This window comes from Pecten maximus, chromosome 15 (assembly GCF_902652985.1).
Source record: "Pecten maximus chromosome 15, xPecMax1.1, whole genome shotgun sequence".
Taxonomy (NCBI): domain Eukaryota; kingdom Metazoa; phylum Mollusca; class Bivalvia; order Pectinida; family Pectinidae; genus Pecten; species Pecten maximus.
In genome coordinates this window covers 2854356-2879697 of record NC_047029.1, presented here as the reverse complement: position 1 = coordinate 2879697, position 25342 = coordinate 2854356, and the positions used below count along the sequence as shown (strand labels likewise).

The 25342-nt window shown below is 36.8% G+C and overlaps 1 protein-coding gene across 3 annotated transcripts; it reads right to left on the bottom strand.

Moving 5' to 3' along the window:
* Window positions 1-597: 597 nt before the first annotated feature.
* LOC117343440 (cytochrome P450 3A8-like) lies at window positions 598-24720 on the bottom strand. 3 transcript variants are annotated; one of them, XM_033905784.1, is made up of 15 exons: window positions 24350-24720; window positions 22845-22943; window positions 17442-17538; window positions 16886-16938; window positions 15539-15635; window positions 14938-15060; window positions 12508-12596; window positions 10068-10216; window positions 9314-9435; window positions 9096-9171; window positions 5363-5520; window positions 4938-5026; window positions 2789-2926; window positions 2180-2342; window positions 598-1519 (listed from the first exon to the last, which is right to left on the bottom strand). In XM_033905784.1, exons 2-15 carry the CDS (start codon window positions 22925-22927, stop codon window positions 1448-1450), a joined length of 1509 nt encoding a protein of 502 aa, XP_033761675.1. In that variant the 5' UTR covers window positions 22928-22943; window positions 24350-24720; the 3' UTR covers window positions 598-1447. The 3 variants fall into 3 exon arrangements, with proteins under 3 accessions (XP_033761675.1, XP_033761676.1, XP_033761677.1); XM_033905785.1 differs by lacking the exon at window positions 24350-24720 and adding an exon at window positions 24178-24195; XM_033905786.1 differs by lacking the exons at window positions 16886-16938; window positions 22845-22943; window positions 24350-24720 and having other exon boundaries at window positions 17442-17535.
* Between the last annotated feature and the right edge of the window lie 622 nt (window positions 24721-25342).

Sequence of the window (25342 nt, the reverse complement as noted above, 5' to 3'; positions counted from 1 at the left end):
GTCTAATGTTCAAGAAACAATTGATCCACATTCACATATTCAGTGAATTATTTCCGCCATGGACGGCCATATTTGTTGTGGTAGTTGGGAGCTCTTTCACGATGACATCTCCTAATCTTATCACATATACCATAATTTGTTGTTACACGAACTCATTATTGCTGTAATATGGCTATGTCAGTTCCGTATCTTCACCAGCCCTCGATCCGTAATTTAGGTCTACCCTTATTGTATGTTGTGTAATGCACATGGTCCTAGTTAGTTGATTGCTGTTTTATAAAGTACGTTGACGAGGTATGTTTGAGTGTTTCCCTTCTCCCTATCAAGACACTCCATCTTCCGTATTGAAATGAAACATGATGTCAGATCGAGGAACGGACGTATTGATAGGTTTGCCATTTAGCTGCATAAGTATGGAATTGTGATTTGCTTACAACCACGTGGGTCGGTTCAAGAATAACCAACCACGCACATTGGCACCCCAAGGAATTCCCCCGCCACATAAATTAGACTTTAATACGAAAACTGTATGCTTGATTGCCCCCCTTCTCCCTGTTACGATCCTCCATCTCACGTAATGAAACACGGACATTTAACAATTGCATTTTTTTTTATTAAAATAGTTCAAGCAGCATCATATTTATTTGATTTATAATATGGTTCTCTAACAAAACGAAATAAATATGATCCATTTGGTAGATTTCCAAGATTCACACTTTAATTGGAACCTGATGAAAAAGCACATCGAATTATTTAGAATGTTGGTACAAAAATCAGGTACATCCTTATTTGAAACGTTAGTTTAAACATTATTTTATTCAACAAGACATAATAACATTACATATACAGAAAATTGCAAATGGGATGGGAAAACAAGCTTAAAGCTTATATTATTTGAAACGTTGGTACAAAACTATAGGGATCTTTTTATTTAGAGCATTGATACAAAAGTAAGGCAATCATTATTTGGATTATCGATACATGATTATTCATAATATTGGTACGTAAGTAAGTCAAATTCATAATTAGAATATTTGTATATCAACAAGATACATGCTTACATCGACCTACGTTTTACCATTGATGGAATTGTCTTATATCCTTATATAAATATGGTTTAGATATTGACATAAAATCAGGTTACGACACGACAGTCTAGAACACAAAGGCAGTGATAGGTATAATAATGAAGGAGACACATTATATACAATACATGTGGAGTACTATCACTTTACAATTGTGTTGACACTATACATGAATATAGTGTACCATCATTTATGTAATGAAACCTTACGAATGTATAAATGCTGAGAAAACCAACATTACTGAGATCCTTTCACAAACTATGATGTCCCCTATCTTTGTAGCAAAAGTTTGCAATTAATCAGGTGAAAACATTACGAAGGTTTCTTTTACATAATGTTGATGGTCTTTAACAAAAATCACATCACTTCCTCCTCTCGAATTTCATCACAAATCCGTCTGGTCTAATTGCAAGCTTTTTAATCTCGATAGGAACCTGGTAGAAAAAGAACATCGCTTATCATTCAATAAAATCACTCGAATGTAAGTGGATAATTTAGTTGGTCAGTCAACTGCATCCCACTTAAACACAAGTCCCAATATCTCGTTATTACGTGTGGTTACATCATTATGATAGAAATACATGTATGGTTACATTAATATGTCAGCAATATGAGTAGATCAATAAGTAAACCTACGTATATTATCATGTGATCGTTAGCACTAAACCACTGGTCCGTGTGTATCATAAAGACAAGTATAGCATGCTTTGTCCATACATTAAAGCCGAAGTCTGATATGTTTTATTAAGGCGCACTCTATTAAGTTGTGTCACGTGATTATTTCCTATGATTATCTACCACTTAGAAAGAAAAAAAGAAAACGATATTTCTGTCAAAATAGAAAGTGGAATACTGATCAGCTGAATACTCGACATCAAATGTTGTCACCTACGAACTAGAAATAACAAATCAAAGTCAACAATGCCACGACAATTCTTTCCGAGTAGTCATTGAAGGAAGGTAACCCCGACCGAGTTGTCATTGAAAGGAGGTAACCCCGACCGATCGGTCATTGAAGGGAGGTAACCCCGACCGATCGGTCATTGAATTGATGCACATTTCAATGTCGGAAAAGATGAAGATCAGAGATATACCTGGGTATTCGGGCTCTTAATTGGTCTATAAGTCTGCAACATCCGAGCAATTGCCATCTTCATTGTAAGTAAGGCCAATCTCAGTCCAATACAGTTCCTCGGCCCCGCTCCGAATGGCAGGAATACAAACGGGTCCATATTAGCTTTTGCTTCAGCTGAAAACCTGAAAAAATGAGTGAAGATTGGCGCTGGGTCTAGAGGGACTTTTTTCTGTATCACGGCCTCTAAAGAGACGAAATTTAACATATGAACATAGGAGTTTTCCATTTCTTGATGATGACTTCCATGCTTCCGATACTTTTGGTATGTGGCAGTTGATATTTCCTCAAAGAATTTTGACAGTAACGTAATTTCGGTGATAGATGTTGACTAAATCCAAATAAACATACAACACAGCCTGCCGATAACTGCAGATGAATGAACACAATGTTTAAGTTGTATTTCGATAATTTATTTTATTTTTGCGTAGGGTGAGTTGCTGTGTGTATGTATGTCTTTTGTACAATTTATTCTGTGTCATTGGGATTGATTCTTTCGTATGCCTATTGTGTTTACATCATCTGTTTACAGTTCGTTTCTACATCATTCTAAATGGATAAGCAAGCCTACCTCTCAGGGATGAACTTCTCCGGTTCCGGCCAAAATTCCGGATCCCTCTGTATAGCGACTACGAGAATGTTAACAATCATTCCCTTGGGTATCTCGATATTTCCTATAGTGACGTCTCGAGAAGCCTCCCTGTCAACTCTACAAAAATCATTTGACAATCTAAAGTAATAAGCATCAATAACGTTGACTTTATCATGCCAAAAGCGGTTTTCGGCAGAGTAAGAGAGTATTTTGCTTTTTAAATTACGATACGTTAACCAGAAAATCCAATATGCATGAAGAACCGGTGACAATAATTTGCAGATTTGGGTTTTATTTTATTTTTTTCTTCTTTAATCATGAGCCCTGAATATGCAAAAACTAAATGCTTATCATTTCTTGAAAATTTAACAAGGACGACGTAAAGCCATTCCTCGTTGCTTTATGTAAAAGTTTTCGCAACGCAACCAATAAATGTTTATACGTGACGTTTCGATAATTCTTGGTAGAAAAATACAACCCTTCAGATTCAGGAAATAATTTGAAATGCTGGTGTTTGTGCTTGCAACAACATATTTCAGTTTCCGAGGCAACATTGACCTACAACGCTTCGGCACTGCCATGTGGAACATGAAACATGTCAATCACGAAGCCGAGTTTATGGAAACGTTGATGACATACTTGGATTAATCAAGGGGTCACAGAACACTGACCGCCCACATCAATACCATAGATGCCAGTAATAACACGTGAAGAAGAAATCAACAGCAGCACTTTGTCTTTCCTTGACACTTTATTTGTAAAGAAGGCGGTACCTTAAAAGTATTAGTATATTGAAAAAAGACCAATACCTGAACTTCAATTCTCAATCATCCTTTATATCAGAAATCAGGCGTAGTGAGCACATCGCTTAAAAGATGTGAGACTATAGTCACAGAACAACAGCACAGACTACAAGAGCAGAACCACGTGAAAACATGTGAATATCCGGAATTGGCCTTAAACGGGTACAAAAACAGTGCTTAGATAAAAGAAAAAGCAAAAAGAAAGCTGGAAAAAAAAATTAAAAAAAAAAGAAGCAACAAAACTAATGGCTACGTGGTCATCCCGTATTTAAAAGGTACATCCAAAGCTATCCAGAAGATATACCGCGGTCATGGCATAACTACTACCACAAAACCATACAAGGCACTCCGAAGCAACCTGTAATACATCCGAAGGATAGTGTATCCAAGGAAAAAGTCTCAGAATGCGTATACAAAATCAGATGCGAAAACCGCAAAGCTCCATATATTGGAAAGACGGAAAGACTTTTAGGGGTCCGCTTTGAGGAACATCGGAAAGAAGCGGAATACCGGTCAGGAAAGAAATTTACCTAATCGGAAAGACCAGATGTCGGAGTTCCGGATAAACAATTCTGCAGTTACAGACCACGCCACACAGAAAAACTATGTGATCGACTGGGAATTCTAAACGTGTTGGACAGGGAGAGCAATCTGTTGAGGCGATAGATATGCAAAGCCATATCGATACGCCGCAGTGGGCCAGTATTAAATCGAGATGATAGAGCATATCGATTGTTTCGAAGAACAAGGACATATCTCCAACATGGAGTGCTTAGAAGTATAGGGCCGTATCTCAAATTTATCAGCTTTTAGATTTTGATAAATTACAACTACGAGTGAGATTTTCTCATAGGATTTGTACAGTATATCAATTGAAATGGTCTAATTCTGTTAAAACACTGATAAAGACTATCTCACATATATGACCAGGTATTAGGTAGTAGAGTCATTTCTCACATATATGACCAGGTATTAGGTAGTAGAGTCATTTCGGTCCAATAACAAAACTATAGCATAGTATTGTACACTGCAGCATAGCCGAAATCGACATCGATAGATCGATCATGTTTGGAAGACAACTCGAGCACCTGTTACACCTTTGTATTCACATGCTGTCCTGGTAATTTGTCTGATGAAGATGACAGTGTACATACCGTACTAGTTATCGAAACGTCAAGTATAATAAACATTACTTGGTTGTGTTGCGAAATTCCTCACATACGTTCCAATCTGAAGACAATGTTTAGCAAAAAGTTCCTCGTAGCTTTGTCATGCAGTTTGCAGTACTGGAATCTCATATAATCGTAAAAACGTAAAACTTTTACCTTGCGTTGACAGGGAAAAGCCTCATTGTCTCATTAATGCACATCTCTAGGTAGGTCAGGTCATGAACATTGTCATAATCAGGGACAGTCTGTTGAACACAAATGTAAATAATGCGGAAGTATCATTCAAATTTAAGGTTTCGTTTCTCAAGCCAAAGGACAATTTCTGACTCTTCATGTAATACCAACGCTTAATGTTACAATTATTGCATTAAGCATTGCGACTAATAAAATTATGTTTCTATTATAATAAGTAAACATAACATTCGCAATCAAATCATGTGCAGAGCGAAGCAACAGAAATCATGATGCTTTTCGTTGCGTAAGCTTCACCACATAATATAACGGATAACTCTGACACTACTTTGTTCTGAAATTTGTTCCGGCATTCCGTGATTATCAGGAATATCAGGAACACTACTTACCTTACCAAGTTTGTCATCAATCTCCTGAATGACTTTGTCACAGATATCTGGATAGATGGCGAGGTGGTACATGACGAAAGTCAATGTGCTTGAGGTCGTGTCGTTACCGGCAAAGAAAAACATCACAGCATTTGACGCTATCTCGGTTTCTGTAAGTACTGCAATGACAAAAGTTGCTCTTAAAGTATGGGTTTATTCGAAAGTGACAGAAAATATCTTAAAATATTTTCAATTCAGTTCATTTTCAACTTTTACAGCTAATGCTGATATCCATAATCATTAAATGCCTCTTTCTTTATAGTAGCATTATTGTTTTCATCATAAACGTTAAAGATGATACAGTGCTAGCTGTCCCATTCACTGCATGTCAAAAACATTGAAACAAAGGGGAAGCTGCCGGGGGGGGGGGGGGGGGGGGGGGATGAAAAAGACTGGAAAAACTATCAGAAAACTCTCTTCTCTCTTTGTCAGCACGTGTAACTTCGATTATAACTCCATTGCGATCCTGTCAAACTGTCGAGTCAAGTATCCCGAGAACAATTCTAGTTCCTCGTTCGACTCCACCGACGCGACCTCCTTTGTTCACGTTCATGTTTCCATCTGATGGCCTATATGTAAACGACTTTTCATCCGTTTTCAGTGGCCAATTACTTGTTTTTTGTTCGTGAACTTGTCTGCGCATGCTCGTATTGATAGTAGTTAGCGGCGTCTCATTTTCTTTTAGTCGAAGTCACATTTTCAGGAACTTTTGAATTTTTTATTTCATTTTCCTAGGACCGTGGGTTATCTTTGGAATTTAAGTGTATTACGATCAAGGAGATGGTTTTACATCAGTTCTAGGCATGATACCAAATCCTCTTTTGATTTATTGTATCGTTCAACTTATTCTTAAATAAAGTATTGTTTAAACTAAGTTATTTTAAGCCCATTTCAACAACGGAATGACCCTGAAATATTATGTCCTTTTTATACCTGATGTATGATAAGTATGTAACACTTAATTAGTTTGGTGTGTATGAAATCTGTAGATGAATGCTCTGTTAAATTATACATATTTTCTGTCATAATTTGCAGACTTGTATCTCATAATAAGTCACATTCGTTTATAAATCAGGATAAAAAAGGCGCGTAAAACTGCACCCTTCAACAAATGAAAACAAATAACAACAGAGTACTAATAATGATCGCTTTTAAAACCTAAAGTTAACATATATTATTACATTTTTACCGAGGAAATATCGAAAATTATTCATTCTGTAAAAATGATATCCCTTTTTCAGATTTGACCAATCAAAACACTGCTTACAAAAGACAATGGGAAAATCGAAATCCGATCCGGTATATTTTCTTATAACAAGAGGCCCATGGGGCCTGTATCGCTCACCTGGTTGGATTTGACCAAATGTCAAAATAATGTTCATGTTCAATTCCTTTTGTTTGTTAACCTCAAACAATGCTATTTATGGTTATAGCGTGGGGATCCCAACTGCTTTAAAGAAATAATGAAGTCCAGACTCTCTGAGTTTACAACATGCATTTATAACTTTATGACTAGTAGTGATTTAAAGGAATTACCTCTATTTCCCATATGGGGCCCCGCCCCTTTTGCCCCTCGGGGGTCAGAGTCACCATTTATGCAAAATCTGTTCCCCTTCCCCCGAGAATGTTTCTTACCAAATTGGGTTCAAATCCATTCATAACTTTATGACTAGTAGCGATTTTAAGGAATTACCTCTATTTCCCCATTAGGCCCCGCCCCTTTGGCCCCTTGGGGGTCAGAGTCACCATTTATGCAAAATCTGTTCCCCTTCCCCAAAGAATGTTTCTTACTAAATTGGGTTCAAATCCATTGATAAATTTATGACTAGTAGCGATTTAAAGGAATTACCTCTGTTTCCCATATGGGGCCCCGCCCCTTTGGCCCCTCGGGGGTCAGAGTCACCATTTATGCAAAATCTGTTCCCCTTCCCCAAAGGATGTTTCTTACTAAATTGTGTTAAAAACAATTCATAACTTTATAACTAGTAGCGATTTAAAGGAATTACCTCTATTTCCCTTATGGGGCCATGCCCCCCCCTTTGGCCCCTCAGGGATCAGAGTCACCATTTATGCAAAATCTGTTCCCCTTCCCCCTATGATGTTTTTGACCAAATTCGGTTCAAATCCTTTAATAACTTTATGACTAGTAGCGATTTAAAGATATTACCTCTGTTTCCCCATTAGGCCCCGCCCCTTTGGTCCTTTGGGGGTCAGAGTAACCATTTATGCAAAATCTGTTCCCCTTCACATAAGAATGTTTCTGACCAAATTGGGTTCAAATCTATTCATACCTTTATGACTAGTAGCGATTTGAAGGAATTACCTCTATTTCCCCATTAGGCCCGCCCCTTTGGCCCCTTAGGGGTCAGAGTCACCATTTATGCAAAATCTGTTCCCCTTCCCCAAAGGATGTTTCTTACTAAATTGGGTTCAAATCCATTCATAACTTTATGACTAGTAGCGATTTAAAGGAATTGCCTCAATTTCCCCTATTGGGCCCCGCCCCTCAGGCCCCTTGGGGGTCAGAGTCACCATTTATGCAAAATCTGTTCCCCTTCCCCAAGAATGTTTCTTACCAAATTGGGATCAAATCCATTCATAACTTTATGACTAGTAGCGATTTAAAGGAATTGCCTCAATTTCCCCTATTGGGCCCCGCCCCTCAGGCCCCTTGGGGGTCAGAGTCACCATTTATGCAAAATCTGATCCCCTTCTGCCAAGGATGTTTCTGACCAAATTTGGTCAAAATCCATTAAGAACTTTTTGACTAGTAGCGATTTGAAGCGGACGACGGACGCTGCACCATGGCATAAGCTCACCGGACCTTTGGTCCAGGTGAGCTAAAAATGTAATAAACAGAATATTACACTGTAATACACAGTACCTCCAGTAATACCAAATATATTTCATGAGTGCGGCTAGTATTTTTTTATATATCATGTAAAATCAAAATATTAGTCCCAATCGTGACATGTATTTGGTATTACTAAAGGTACTCGATATCCTCTAATAGACCTATATACATTACATATATACAACAGTTAAAAATGATGCCCGAAGCTTTACTTTGACGAATCGGTCGTGTTGGCTAAGTGGTTACGCCGGTGAATACATGTGGTAAATATAGATATAAGTGTAGCCAATCCCTGCTTCCCCGTGGCGGAATTCACGTGTTGGCTTGTTTGCGAGTTGGCACTGTTAAATGTCGCTTGGAGTGTTGGCGGGTTGTGGAGGTTTAAATACGCGACAAACGACATTTTATCTCTTAAAATCCGTTTTAGCTCTTTTTGAGAATGCGGCAAGGTGATATGCCATAACACGACAACATGAGATGGCCATAATCAGCCCCCGTACGAAAGCTATCTGTAAGTAGATTTTTCTTTGTTGAGAGACACTGTCAAAAATCTCCTTTATTACACGGTTTTCAGTGATCAAGTTTGACGAAGACCATTGATACATTTCATGGTCGACATCATGATCTTAACCCATATTTAACCTTGAATGTTTGGCCTTTGTTATCGCGGAAGAAGAAAACGACTGACCCTCCACAATACCTGGTGTTATGCTAGTATCTTTTCAGTGGTTTCCATGCAAATCTAAATTTTCGTTTATTCGGTAATTGTGGTTTTATTCGGTATTCACATTTTTTCTTGTAAGACGATGGAACGATGGAACTTTGATTCGACAAACTTACATGTTTTGCCGGAAGATTTGTCCTGTTGCTCAGCATCTCCTGCATCAGCCATTATACCCATAAAATCTGCATATACCTAAAATGATTCAAGGTAGCGTGCATTTAACAGCCGCGTTAATAAGTTAATTAGTAGTATCTGTTTTTCGTGTGATATATGATAAAAAGGTGACAGGACCACAGCGAGACATGACGAAGGCATATTTCTATACAACACGTACCCCTGGATTAGCTCTCCGCTCTTTGAGAGCGTCTTTGGTCGCTTTGAGGAAAAAAGACGTAGCTTCTTTAGCAAACGTTATTCCTAGACTTCTACCCAAACGGGACATGAATGGTAAAAACACTGAAACAAAGAACAATGCGTGAATAAGTACTGTTGTCTAGCAAAACAAAAGGAGCAAAAGAAACAATTGTGTGATATTTATCTCGGAACTTAACCCAAAATAGCCATGTTCTGATAAAACTAACTAGATGTGTCATAACTTTTATTACGGAATATTTCTTAGCATTTTGTTCTGAAAATGAAGAATAGAGGAGTTTTGTTATTTTGTCAACTCCTGTATAGACGAATATATAAGAATTAGAATAGCACGTAAAAAAAGTTATGATTCTTTTAATGTTTTCACGAAGACGCTCACCTTGAAAATCTACTGATATTTTTATCATACCACATACACACTCATTACACAAACGTTAAACACCTTGCTCTGAAAATCTAATGTTACTTTTCAAACTTCTGAAATAGAATATTGACACTGATCAGATGTAATCCAGCCTTTGATGAAGACTGACCAGGGGCCTAAATACTGACAAATGTATCAGTATATATTACTGAGTCACTCACTAAACCTAGCCATAGACCTTACCGTGACAAATACACATCACGTACTTAAAACAGCTAAATCCATTCACAAACAAGCTGATTGCTTTGATAAATCAACTACAAAATGTTTTGAATGTGATTTTAATACTTACTAATGAATGCTGCCACTATCGCTGACCATTTTGATTTTTTCAATGCTAATGTATTTTTCAGGAAAGGGTCATCCGGATTTTTCTGTGAGTCAATTTTAAGTCCGAAACCTGTACTAGCGATGACATCCATTGTAAAGGCTTCGAGTAATCTGTGACCGAAAAAAATTCACATCTTTTAACTGTGCGAGATTGACAGAACTGTTATATATATGTAAAATATATATTCTAGGTGACCATGAAATGTCTTAGTTCCGGATAATGTCATCCAGTTGTTTATATGTTGGTTCGAATATTAGTTTGCTTTGTTGTTTTCCGGAATATAAAGAGTTGCCGCCACGAAGCGAGAATGATGGTGTTGTGTTGTCATTTCTCTGGGTAATTCCCCCAACGTATCCCTCGATTGTAACATGGTGGAGAATCCAAACTCAAGGAAACCTCAACTGCCAAGCAAGTGCCTCATCGTTTCATTTTGATTTTATCGTCGAATTGTAATGTGAACTTATTATTTGCATAAGCACGTGTGTGGCAGGCAGCCGCTGTGACCGTTTGATGTGTGTTATGCCTATGATGTGACTGTATTATCCAAACATTTTCCCGTTCATCTGTCTTTGTGATTGACACGATTTATACCATTGAGATGCTACCAAATCAGAAAGTACGAATATTACAAACCTATGACTTGAAGTTCGATTCCTTACCGTTTAAATACGAGCTCAAGGACGACCAGCATCATTTATCACTTAGTATTGAGTGGGATTTGACAGGTCATGGTGATTCCTGTGATATTACCAAGGTTAAACCGAAATCAAAGTCGCCGTCACAGATCAGGCACGGTAAGCGACGAACCAAGGCATGGAAAAGGCGGAAAGGGATTAAGAGTCATGATCGGGTGGTTATTCCAAAGCGTACAGACGACTCTGGTGTATCTGTTGAACCTGCCTGTGTAGAGGAAATTCAGAAGCAGAAGCCAGTTTTACGTAGTGTAAGTGTGATGACACAGTGTGACCCTAAACCTGTTAAGCCTATCAGCATTGAGCCTAAACCTGAGGTTATTGCTGCATCATGTGTAAAGTCGCCTTCGAGTCATCCAAAGACAGAGCTATTTAATATTGGTAAACCCGTTTGTGAAGGAAAGTTGATTTCTCAACCAACAGGTCAACCTTTCAATAATGTGCACCAGATCAACTCTCCAAAAACTATCACAGCTGGATTCGTTCGTGAGGAGAAAGCCCATTCTCTACCGACAAGTCTGTGTGATGATGACTTTGGGTGGGACACAAACCCATTTGCTCAACAAATGTCGAGAAAGAGGAACTTGAAATCTTCACAAGTCAATCATGTGACCACTGTTTCGAATTTTGACAGTATTGTGAAAAAGTCTGATGATGGGACATGCTTGATCAACTCTAAAGACCTACTAGCATTTCTGATAAATAAGTGATTATATAATTTGACAATATCTCATTACTGAAGGGATTTAAGCCGGTGTTGTAGACTGTTTATAGATGATATGTTTTACATTGTCGAGTAATATTGATAATATTATCCAATGGTAACCCTATAAACAGTGTATACTATACAGTTTAGTTTCAGCATACATGTATATATTACAGATTATTGTGTTGTGTGGTGCTGCAATTGTGTCTTAATTAATCTAGTGAGATTATGATGTTTCAGTTTTATATATTATGTTATGATGAGTAACATTTCTATTTGGCATATGGACTTTGTGGAATGACTGAAAATTTAAATGTTGATCTATCATAATCAGATCATTGATTTATAAATAATAACTACATGTATGTACTTTGGGTTTCTAATTCATTTCATGGTTCTTCAAAAAATTTCCCTAGGATAAAATTTTTGTTTTGTGGGGGCATGTTATATAGATGTAAAATATATATTTTAGGTGACCATGAAATGTCTTAGTTCCGGATAATGTCAGCCAGTTGTTTATATGTTGGTTCGAATATTAGTTTGCTTTGTTGTTTTCCGGAATATAAAGAGTTGCCGCCACGAAGCGAGAATGATGGTGTTGTGTTGTCATTTCTCTGGGTAATTCCCCCAACGTATCCCTCGATTGTAACAGAACTGTTTTCCCCTTGGGGAAGAGATAGGGGACCTGAACCCAGGAGGAAAGATTCTTTAAACAATCGGATTCTAAATATTATTTTTCTCTCATCATGCATACCTTTCTATGTATCTAATATTGACATAACATCAACGAAACACAATGTTATAATCGTGTACAAAAGATGGCAAACAGGTTAAACAAGCATACTGGCTATTGCTAAAGCAATGAAGCCACGTAAGATGGCTGACAATCGTAACGTACATCATCACCTCCCAGTGTTTTTTTCTACATAAAGAACGACAATCACATGAACGTTATCTTGTTTTTCAATTTAAGTGCAAATAATTACAATAAAAAACGACTCACGTATGCATGTCGATGTCCTCATCTGTTGCTATCTTACTTTCAATGTTTTCCATCATCCGATCACCGGCAGAGTTGATCAAAGGCGTCATCTGTAAATAAACACACCTGTTTCTATAGACAAAATGGATACTATTTACGTCTCAATGACGATACTCTATAGGTATTCTAGGTATTTTATCTGGACACAAAATAGGTGTATTCATCCTAAAAATTTGCAACTTTAGACTGAAAAGATATTTCAGGACATTCCTGAACGAAAATCTAAATTCAAATGGCACAACTATGGACCAAAAGGAACCTACACATAAAGTTTGAGGGATATCCCAAGTACATTTCAAGAAATAGGGATAACAAGGATTTTTTAGGGACGGACGACAGACAGATGACGGACGAACGATCAAACACGGACGCAGGGCGACTGGAATTCTGATGATGTCGGGCTTAAAATCTTCGTTTTTTTTATTAATGTTTAGGTATCTATTTCATAATTATTTAAAAGCTAATAAAATTGAACTTGCATATCAGTATAACATAAGTAAACAAGGGCCTACTCTCAGGCGAGGTCATTGTTACTCTTCGCACAGTCAAGGTCATATGTGCACATCAAGGGAGACAATCTTCTATATCGGAAGAACTTGCTCAAAATCACATAAAAATAATTCAAAACTTGCTACACACTTAATTTGTAATTTGGGAGGAATAAAGGTTGATGATTCTGGCCATGATATTGAATTATCGATGATAATGTAGTTAAAATTTAAAAACTATTCAATGTTTTAGAATTAACCCAAAATAACTGGGTATCAAACAATCCTTATATACTGAATCCTGGTTAATTTTACTCACTTTGTTAAACTAATGAAGAAAGTTTTTGTTTTTTTAATTATTGGATGAAACCACTTTTTCAATTGATTTTTCAATAATATTTTTGTAAACACAATGTAAATTAATTTCTTACAACAGTTATAGACCTGTATTACCAGGCTTGGGTGGGGTTGGCGGGAAAGAGATGATTTTGACGTCATTTGCATAATTTTTTTCAATCTTCGGTGACAATTCACTATTTATCGATTAGAATACAGCGAGTGTATCTGTTGCTTACAATGTAGCTGAACTAAGTGTGTTTGCTGGATTTATCGCCAAAGAGACTGGGTCGCCCTGTAGTAGTTGTTGACTACCTCGTTAAACAACATTTGAGATGCCCTGAACTTAGGATTGGATAGATGCAAATTGATGTCTAGTAATGAATCAAAATACCAGTGTCATATTCCAGACAAATGTAGAATTGTGAGAATTATTACAAGATAGCCAATACATAATCAAGTCCCCACTTGATTAACCTTGATACAAGTGTTCATCAAGGTCATGGGGTGTGCACCTGACCCTTTACTTTCTGATCAGTCAACCAATGTGACCACCACAGGCTTAATTTGCCTCTGATGGGTGGACATTTAGATGTTGTTTGATTTTGCTGAAAATTGTTATATAGAGGTATTGGGGACAGCGAATTCCACAGCATGGGTATTGTTGCCATATTAACCATACGGAGGCTTCTTGTTGGTGGAAATTTAAATATTCCATTTGGATAAAAGTGGTTAACATCGGTATTAGGGGAATTCAAATTCAACCACACATAATTGTCATAGCAACCACATGGAAGCATCCGATTGGTCGAATTTTAGATGTTGTTTTATTTTGATGAAAATTTATAGATAAATGATATTAGGGCACTACAAATTCAACTGCATGGAGGTTGCTGCCATATCAACCACACAGGGGCTTCTTATAAGTCGAAAATTGATATATTAGGATGCAAAAGTGATAAATTGGGTATTAGGCGACTTCAAATTCAAAGACATGCGTTTTATTACCATAGCAACCTAGTGGAAGCATCAGATTGGTCAAAATTTAGATTTATTTCCACTTCGACGAAAATTGGTATGTATGGGTATTACAAGAGTGCAAAATAACCGTATGGGTTTTGTTGCCATAGAACCACACAGAGGCTTCTTATTGCTCGAAATTTAGACATTGAGCGATTTTGATGAAACCAGGACTCAAGCATGGACTCTCTAAACTCGAGACAGACACTCTAACATCATCTTGAGCAGTGTATCCTACTCAAACAGTTATCTCCATCACTTCACTTCATTCTTTCTGTGGCACTCTTTAGGTGTCACCGCAGTAGTATGAAATGAAAACTTTAAGATCTCTTTTATCTCATAACTAAAGAAGGTTGTAAGGATTTAAAATCGAAATGTGGAGGAAAAGTGAAAGGGGTGCAGATACTTTGATGTGCAATTTTCAATTAATCACGTAACTATATTATCCATATTATGAAGTCACAACTGATTCCTAACTAGCGCATCCAAACGACAATAAATGGCACACGAGCGACATTGGGAAACAGGCAGGTTATGTTGTAGTTACCTGTCGTAATTTCTTTGCACTGAAGGTAGGCGTCATTACATTCCTCACATTTCGCCAGTGGTCGTCCTTTAGAAGCGTTAGCATTTCTGATATTTCAGCGTCCATCGCATCAGCGAATGTTGTCTGTGGATAGAGAATAACTACTGTCCATAAATAGATTATTCATAGGAACTACAAAACCGGTAAGTGCATTGCGTGTCATGCATATGTGCACGAACGTGTTCTTGAAGGATAATGGGGTTTAATTTTGCAGTTATTTTTATTTTTACATAAAATAGAGCATGGTTTTATGATCTACAGCACCAAGACGCCGAGCCAAAATATGTGGTGCTGGTACCACTGCGCCAAGTTGATGAAATTCTTACGTGTGAATATTCAGCTAATACTCACCATGCATGCTGTCCGATTCTATTACGGTCAGTATTTGCGATCTTTAGTTGTAGTGATGTGATCAGGTATACATATTTAATAAAGACTTGCAGTACGACAACAATAACGGTACGTGTTTACACTAAGCCATTACAACAGAAAATGATTAGAAGATTACAAGAGTCTATATAAAAATTATTCAAGGAAGAGTTTCATTAAAACGTGTACTCACCCGTCTATTGACAAAGCTGTTGAACTGCTTCACCATAATTTCTTTTACTAGTTTAGGCTCGGCGATATTCAAGGTAGGGTAGCAAGTTTCATAGGTCCTGTAACAAGGGATAGTGGCGATGTCAACCAAATATTTCTCGAACCTAATACTTATTTATATACATCATCAATTATGCGATAATTAATCCCGGTAATATCAGACCATGTATATAATTCCTGCCCTGACGTTTTCCACCATTCTCTCGGACTCCGTTTCAGCTTTTCACACTCAAATATTAGCAACAGTGTCTATACCAAAACCAACTCTTTCCGCGTCACGTGATCTCTACACCCAGTATCCTCATTTTTAGTTCCAATAGCTGTTTTCTGCGTTCTTCATTTTTTTTCATTTGTTTCATGCCATAGGCAGCAATTGTCATTGCTTCTGTGTGCAGATAATTATATTCCAGGTTTTATATATACTTTCAAAGGAGGGGCGCCAATTTGGGCTCTCTGGTGGCTATCAACGATAAGTTGTTTTGTTTTGTTTGTTATAAATATAAATACCCTGCGGTTAGGTGGTCATGATACGACATGAGATTAAGGTTAGGACAGATGTCATTTCAAATTGTGAGGGGGTAAAGTAGGGGGCAATTTCCAAATTAGCTCAATTATAATAAAGCATAATGATATTTTTGGAATCTTTTTTTTCAGAATTATGATGCATTGATACTGTATGTTGAAAATAAAACCAATTGAAAAAAATAACCTATTGTCAAAAAGTAGGTCTCAATGACCCAGACATGGTTTACAAACATGGACTTTTATACATTACTTTTAAAAACGCTTAAAGAGGGAGAATTTGTATAGTGTTGTCTAAATCATTCCAAAGTTTTATTGTAGAAGGGAAAAAAGAGTGCTGAAATAATTGTAAGCGAAAACTTTGTTCTCTCAGTAAATGTGCATTACCTAAATTATATGTAGCTGTGTTATATCGAATTTTCTAGCTTCTTGTCTCTTGTTAAGAGGTATCCAGCCAGTTTCGCGGTATGATAATTCTGTTTTAGTGTATACGGACAGCTCTGTGACAATCTTAACAGCTTCTAACTGTATTTGCTCGATACCACAGTTGTCTCTGACGTCATAGCATATTCCATCAGCGGTCTAATGTACATGTATGTAAGATAAATTTCATCCTTATCATTTCTTTTTAACATAAGTTTTAGTTTACGGAGGGCTGCTATATATTTAGTTACTTTACAGCCAATAAACTCTATATGTGCGTTCCATTTACAGTCATCAGTAAGACTAACCCCTAAGTGTTAAGTGTTTATGTTGAATATGCATATTTGATTATTTCTGTTCCTACCCAAATATTCTGCCATACTTTTCACAGAGCACCAAATCAGCCTTCATGACTCCCTAAAAATGTAAAAACAATTAAGCAAAGAATTCATTTCTCCAGAGTATTATCAATTAAATTATCGAAAGAAATACGGTAAGTCTTCGTAAGGCGATATTTAAGATCACAGTTGATGTTGGGTGGAGACAACATTTAATTCGGCTGAACTCTAAAGAGCTTTTGAATAAATTTAAGAACAATCCGGTCACACATTGAGAATAAAATGCAAACGAGTCTGTCTCTCATAAAACTGAACGAAGAGCAATAACTTGTTATTCCGGAGAATCTCTACCAGCTTAAGTTGTTTAACATAACAACTGGTCAAAGGGCAACAACATAATCAGAATGCATCCACATACTAACTGTCGGGTACATTTCCTAAGTTAGTCCTAACATCAAAACTTATTGTTTTGATTGTCGTTAATTTCTGCTAAAAAGCAGATGAGCACAGAAGGGAAATTAGGAACGCGAAACGAAAAGGCAGTGACATCTTATAATGTATATCATATATTTTAATGCTTACCTCTTTAAATAGTGTACTTAAATGTCCAAGGACTCGATGAGGCTTTGGACCATCGATCCCCATTTTCTGAAAAGTGTTATGGTTCCATGACATGTAGCTACAAAATATAAGAAATATCATTCAACAACTGTTTAAACTCAAACAAATCAATAACCTTCTCCAGTCAGTGTAGTTATCAAATCATTGAAAAATATCTCGCTGATTTTAGAAACTAAACAACAGAGCCTCAAAATCATCACTTTGATACGAAGTACAAGAAAAAAACAATTGTAAAGATATGCTTTAAAATGAATAAATCAATAAATTAAAACCAGCCAACGAAAAATGAAACAAAAAAAATGGAAAACTAGGACACTAAAACCATTGAAAAGAACATGTATTTCAGCATTTAATTGTCGCTACATTGTATAGTAATATGAACCTGGCGCTAATTAAGAAAACTTAATACACATGGTATCACATGGAATGATTTTAACTAGTTCACGTGATTATATATTACTGAACACGAGACCTGAACACCAATGCAAAAGTTCATGGTTCATGCATGTTTGTTAAAGATAACACTGAATACTAAAACTATAATGATCGTAACAGGTGATGTATCCAATGTAGATAACGTAATACATGCTTACAGTATCTGCGTTTTTATCATTCATCTAGACTATGAAAGGCCGTTCATGTCAAAAACGAGATAAATTTAATGCATTAGCACTTAATGCGTTAAACACATTTAAGGCGTTAAACATTTAACGTGTTAAATAGTTAAATATAGTTTTAACGCGTTAAGGTGTTTAGCACGTTAGCATTTAACGCCTTAATCAATGTAGTGGTGGCCCTTGGATTCAAACAGATCTGCTGATACAATAGCCCACGGACAGTTTGGAGTCTCGGTTTCCATCAGTGGCTCTTTTGGTTTAGCCTATAGAGTGGCAGCACATTTGCTACATTTGCTGATGAACTCTTCTATTTCCACATCCATCCCAGGCCAAAATAAAAAAATTGCTTCCTTCTCAATTTTGGCATAGTTCTGTTGACACTTTGTCAAAACGCGCGACGCGAGAGGTTGGTCATTTTGAATGACCGCCGCTCCCAGACATTTCGAGCTTGCATCCACTGTAAGTGTGGCCGGTTCCTTTGAATTGAAGTATCTTCGTACTGGTGCTTTCAACACAAGTTGTTTGAGCTTTTTGAAGCAAAGTTCTTGTGGTTCATTCCAGTGCCATTCCGTGTCCTTTACTAGAAGCTCACGAATTGTGGCACTTATTTATGATAGATTTGGCAGGAATTTGGCCAAATATTTATGAAACCCATAGAGGTTTGAAGTTCAGTAACATTGCATGGGCGTGCCATTTCGTCAATGGCTCTCACTTTTTCTTTGTCAGGCTTTACGCTTTCTGATGTCAATATGTCCAACACAGGTCACGCTTACTTTTCTGAATTGACATTTTCCTGGGCTGAGTTTGAGTTTATACTCACGCACCCTTTCCAGCACTCGTTTGCGGCGTTGACCATGTTCCTCCATATCTTTTCCCCGTACAAGGACATCGTCTATTATGGCTTCGCATCCGTCAATGTCTTGTACCATGTCCATTATTAATCGCTGGTTGACCTCTGATGCTGATTTAATGCCGAACGGTAATCGCGTGAAGCTCTATCTTCCCTATCGACTGTTAAAGGTACATAGCTTTGAACTTTTGTCACTCAGAGCGATTTGCCAGAATCGTGATGTGGCGTCAAGCTTGGAAAACACTTTCGCATCAGGCATTTTCTGGATCACATCCTCAATGGTGTTCAATGTATAATGTTCTTTTCGTATTGCCGTGTTCAGATCTTTATCTTCTATGCATATCCTCACATTTCCATTAGGTTCCATTACAGTAACCATTGAGTTTACCCACGATGTAGGTTCATTTTGCTTGACAATGACGCCGTTTTTAACCATTCTTGTTAGTTCACCCTTTACCTTGTCTCTTAGTGCAATTTGCACTTTTCTTGGAACATGAACCACTGGTCTCACGGAGGGGTCAATTGTGATATCATGTTTGCCTGGCAAACATCCTAGACCATGAAAATCATCACTGAATTCTTGAAAAATATCATCTGGTATCATTCCTTCATTTACCTCGTCTGTGTGTTCAATATTGTGATATTTCTTTTCACAAGATCCATTCTAGTACAGTCATCTACACCCAGGATTGGCTCAACCTTGTAGTCAACCACCTCAACTGTATACGATTTTAATCGCGTCTTAGTTGGTTTCAGCTTGTGACCTTTACTGACAGTGGTCAGTAGTGACTTTGGCAACACATTACACCTGGCCCCGGTGTCAGTTGAAACTCCACAGATTTACCACTGTTCCCGACCTGTATGTGTTCCGTCCAGTAAGGATTGATTGTGTTTATGTATCCAAGAAACAGTTCAACTGTGTCGCTATCTGAGCTGTACTCGTCATCTACCACGTGAACCATCTTTACTTTGTGATATGAAGATTTCTTCTGTTCTTTATTACGACTTTCTTTATTTCGACAAAGTTTTTCAAAATGGTTAGGCTTACCATAGCCTCTACAGGTTTGTCCACATGCTGGGCAATTTTCTGGTGGATGGTTGTACCCACATCTGCTACACAGTTTTGAGGATTTCTCAGGACGTCGACTTTGATGTGAAGTTTTCCGATTGACGCTTTTTGTTTTTATTGCATTGACCTTTGGATCTTCATCTACGGATTGTGACATTGATTTTGCCTGTGCTGTTGAGAGTTCATTAAGTCTAACAGGTTCCTCTGCTTTTGTTATTGACCTAAAAGTGATCAGTTTCTCGCAGATTTTATGACTTTTTATTCGGATGACAATTCTGTCACGGACCGTCACATCCTTCATGTTCTGATCTCGATACTCACAATCTCTCACTAAAAGTTTTAGATCAGTTACAAATTAAGGGGCATCTAAACAGCAAATCCAGTCAAAACATTGATATTTTACAGGCCTATAAATCCCTATTATGGTGCAATGTCACAGAAGTAACATGATGAACGTTTAGTATGTATCATGGCAAACCGTGGGACTTGCTATTGACATGTAATTTGTTAAGCTGTTTGTAAATTTCAACAAAACGTAAGAAAAATGCATGTTTCAGGGGGACATAATTAACTCATTTGTATCCCATATATTACACAAACTTGCCATGTCGTTTTGCTCACAAGTGTCTAAAGCACAGAATAGGAGCATTGGTTTGACCATGCTTTGACGTTATTATATGTATAAACGCTGTTTTTATTTTGACCTTGAATTGAATGGCGGTCGTGAATGATATCACACAAATATGGCATATTAGGAGGTATTTAAAACATCAAAAATGCTCTTATTAGACAATATAAAGTATTCTTGATGTGGCAAGAAGACTGCTTTTATGAAAAAATGTTCAACCGTTGAGTTTGGGGTAAAATAAGCCTATTTCTGAAAAAGGCTCCAAACTCACCAGTTTAACAAATTGACTTCAAAATGTTCATGTTACTATGATAAGATGTCTTAAAAGTACGATATAGGAGTATTGTTATTAACTGAAATGCCTCCTCTAAGCCATATTTATGTAATATTATTCTCAGCTGCCATTTGCATTTCAAGGTCAAAACAAAATAAGTGTTTATACGTACATACAGTAAAATCCGGTCAAACAAATGCTCCTACCCTGTGCTATAGACACTTGTGAACATAACAGCATGGCTATTTTTCAGGTTTGATAATTTGCGTGACTTAGAATTATTCCATGCTACATCTTACCACAAAGTTACTCTATAGAAGAAACTGGTAGCATCTATAGCATATTATTGGTGATTGTAAGAAGCTACATGTCCAAACAAACATTTTGGTATATTACATCACATTTTTTGTGCAAATCTTTAGGTATTTATTCGTATTTGAAACTCAACACTATTCTGCTATATAGATGACCCTTAATCGAGTTTCTGTCTCTTTTTGAGCTCGAGTGTGGAATTGGTATCTGTTATAGATCGTGTTTGTGCGAGGTTTCACATAATCACCAAATTTTGTAAAATAATTTGCGAGAACTTTCTTTTCTGCATCATTAAAGTTCCATGTTTGGTAGATATGTCTGCCCTTTCGCTGACCCAGATCATTAGATATGAACATTTTTCAACTTCTGGCTTTCTCTTGAGCGGGCATGTGAAGATGAACTCCACGTGGTTTTTGAACGCTTTCCATGAGCCTTCTAAGTCGCTTGATTCCCAGTTCATTGAGGACATACCACTAGTTAAAGATTCCATTTATTGTCTTTTATGCCCTTTTTACAGACTTAGCAAAGTATTTGAGTTCTTCATCCCACTTGTGACGCCATGTTTCGTTCTTTGTTATGCTCAGCACAGACACCCATGTTACATTGGATTCCCGCCATTCGACTGACTTTATTTAAGCTTCTCATTGATCATGACTCATGTTTACAAATATACCGATGACTTGGTAAGACTACATTACAGAACATATCACAATATAGACGTCTCTGTAAATACACAGTCGCTTGATTCTACTTGTCGTTTTCTGTAACCTGCATTGATGACCTGGAATATTGCATGATGTTGTATTATCTCACCAATTTTCTAAGATAGCAAAACTGGTAAATCCCTTAACAAAATGAACCATTTGCGTCGTTGAGTGCAGACACATCTCGGAACAAGTCTGTAAACAATGTGACGTCATCAGAATGTACCAGATGCAGCATTGTACAAATATATCTTGTATCTGTTACAGAGCGAATGATTAAATGAATCTATAGCACTGCCTCCACTAGGGATCGAACCCGGGACTTCTGACTTACAAGTCTTATGCTCAATCGATGGAGCTAAAGAGAAGATATCTCTAGCCGGACGTCTGTTGGATTGCTGATTACCTTTTCCGTATTCCTCGCAAATTGTCAACTTCAACTTCACCGATCTGAAATTTTTCGATGTTTTGTTGTATGCATATTGCTATATTCTAAAATTAAGTATTTAGTTGTATGTTCATATTGATTTATTATAACAAGAACATTAAATGTTATGCTAATATGTTCAAATGAAAGCATTATTAGCCATAAATTCACGTATACTCGATATGTAAACAACGACCACGTGTGTAGTTAATGTGTAGTGCACGTTGTTGTAGCTTCGTTCTCGGCTTCGTGACAAATCTCGCGATAAAAATAAATGCGGTGAGTTATCTTTATCCACTGATGTCACAGGGATTCTCTCGGTCAAGCATTCAGTCAAATAGTCACTTTATGTCAGGAGAGCGTGAATGAGCATTTTGGATTGCCATTAATACATGTGTGCACCTAGAATTTTAGGTTAATATCTCGTTTTTGACATGCGATGTTTCATACTAGAAGGAAGTAAACTTAGGGAGATATACATACATGACGTAGGCTACAATCATCCCCACCAATAACAACACCCACTGTAGCCAGGTCGGGACATCCACCAAACCAAGCACGTCCATGGTTAGACCGGTAGTCCTGTAAATAGTACAGACGATCATATTGTCATTTCTTTAAACATGATAAATATAACAACTACACAGGTAGTTCTATAAAAATAACCAAAAATGTCTTAACACACGCAATCACATCAGGGACATACATAGACTGCATGTCCATCCCTGATTCTATAGATATGTAACTGTTCGATTTGTATCAACCCATTAATTATACAGGTCCTGCATTTATTTTATGAACCATCATTTGCAATATACAATAACTCCAATAAATACAGCAGCACAGAATAAAACCAACTTCCATACTATAATACAAGAACCGTATTTACCCAAAACCATAAATTACAAAGTATAAAGAAATGTACCAACCAATGACTTCTGCAAAGTATAAAGTGTACCAGTAAATGGCTTCTGTAAAGTATAAACAAGTATACCAGTATTTTCATATATAAACTACACATGCAATATTCCTTCACGTGAAATTCGTGTGAAATTCACATTCACGTGGAAAAAATTTCACGTGAATTTCACGTGAAGGAATATTGCCTGTGACGCACACTTTTCCATTCGCAATGGTACACATTGATCACCATACCCAATTTCCATATGAAATACACAATCGTAATCACTCCCTATCATTTTCAAACTAAAAACATACTCTCATACTATATATATACATTCTGAACACAAAGATTCGCACAACAATCAATAATTCAACTATAATTCTACAAAATACTGTCATACATACACAAATATATACTATAATTCTACAAAATACTGTCATACATACACAAATATATACTATAATTCTACAAAATACTGTCATACATACACAAATACATACTATTATTCTACAAAATACTGTCATACATACACAAATACATACTATAATTCTACAAAATACTGTCATACATACACAAATATATACTATAATTCTACAAAATACTGTCATACATACACAAATACATACTATAATTCTACAAAATACTGTCATACATACACAAATATATACTATAATTCTACAAAATACTGTCATACATACACAAATATATACTATAATTCTACAAAATACTGTCATACATACACAAATGCATACTATAATTCTACAAAATACTGTCATACATACACAAATGCATACTATAATTCTACAAAATACTGTCATACATACACAAATACTACTACTAAGGGACACAACTCTCAAACAGGCATATAACTCGCAAAATCATAACCCTAACTCAATAACATAGGTAGCTTACCTTAATTCTGCCAATGCTTCAAACGGACCATAAATATCACCATTGTTTTACCTTGACACTGCCTATATTTATCTTTTACCTTGTATATTACATCTATTGTAAATTATGTTTAGTCATCTGAAATTATCTCAGGTAAATATGTCGTAAGATTGATAATATAAAAGCTACTCACCGCGGTATTTCACTGGATGACCTTGCAGCTCTGGAGTGATTTACAATTATGACCTAGCCTTGACCACAACAGCTACACAACTGTGGTATGTCGAGCCGTTGTGTGATAATGAAGTATTCATTCGCAAGCAACGCTAAGTATCCCTTGGTTGGGCGCCGTTTGTCACCTGAATACCCAAGACAGATATGAGTTAAATGGTTTTATTCTCGTGGAAGAAATCCTACACATTAAACAAACGGCCCATAGCACGACTGACACACACACCAAACACAGTTACGTCTTTCGCTCCAATATATACACACATGCATACATGTAACTTATCTGGCCTTGCAGGGGTACAGACCAATATACAATGTATATACCTCGGTGACATGTGCTCTTTCATATGTGTATTTATTGAACTCTCTCAAATGGGAAATCTGCGATATTTTGTCACCAATATACGCCGTATTTATAAGGGAACACTATAGATTCTATTTTTAGTCCACGTACCAACATACGCGAAACAAATAATTGTGCTATTTAGTGACCCTTGGTTTAAATTGACCCCTACGACACATGATAATATATGAGATTACATGTTATCTACAAGTCCGTTATCTCATATCGTAGTGACGCGACAAAGTTACCAACCTACAGTGCATGCTGCCTTGTATATATGTACCTGTATATCTATGTACATGGGGTTGAGATACTGTATACCATGACATAATCATGTGTATATCATTTCCTGACTTCATGTTACTTACAAATTTCCGTGGTTAGCCCAACAATAATACCATCAGCATGTAACCAGCAATGTCCGTTCTGTTTATATTCGTGGTTCAATACCAACCGCGAAAATAGAAAAGTGTATACACAGTGACCATTTCATGTCATAAAGTATATGTACCGTTCTGCTTACCGATATTTTTGTTACGTTTTGGTACATTAACGATGCCAGAATATGTTTGTGAACAGTTAACATACCGTGTTATGTTTGTGAACAGTTAA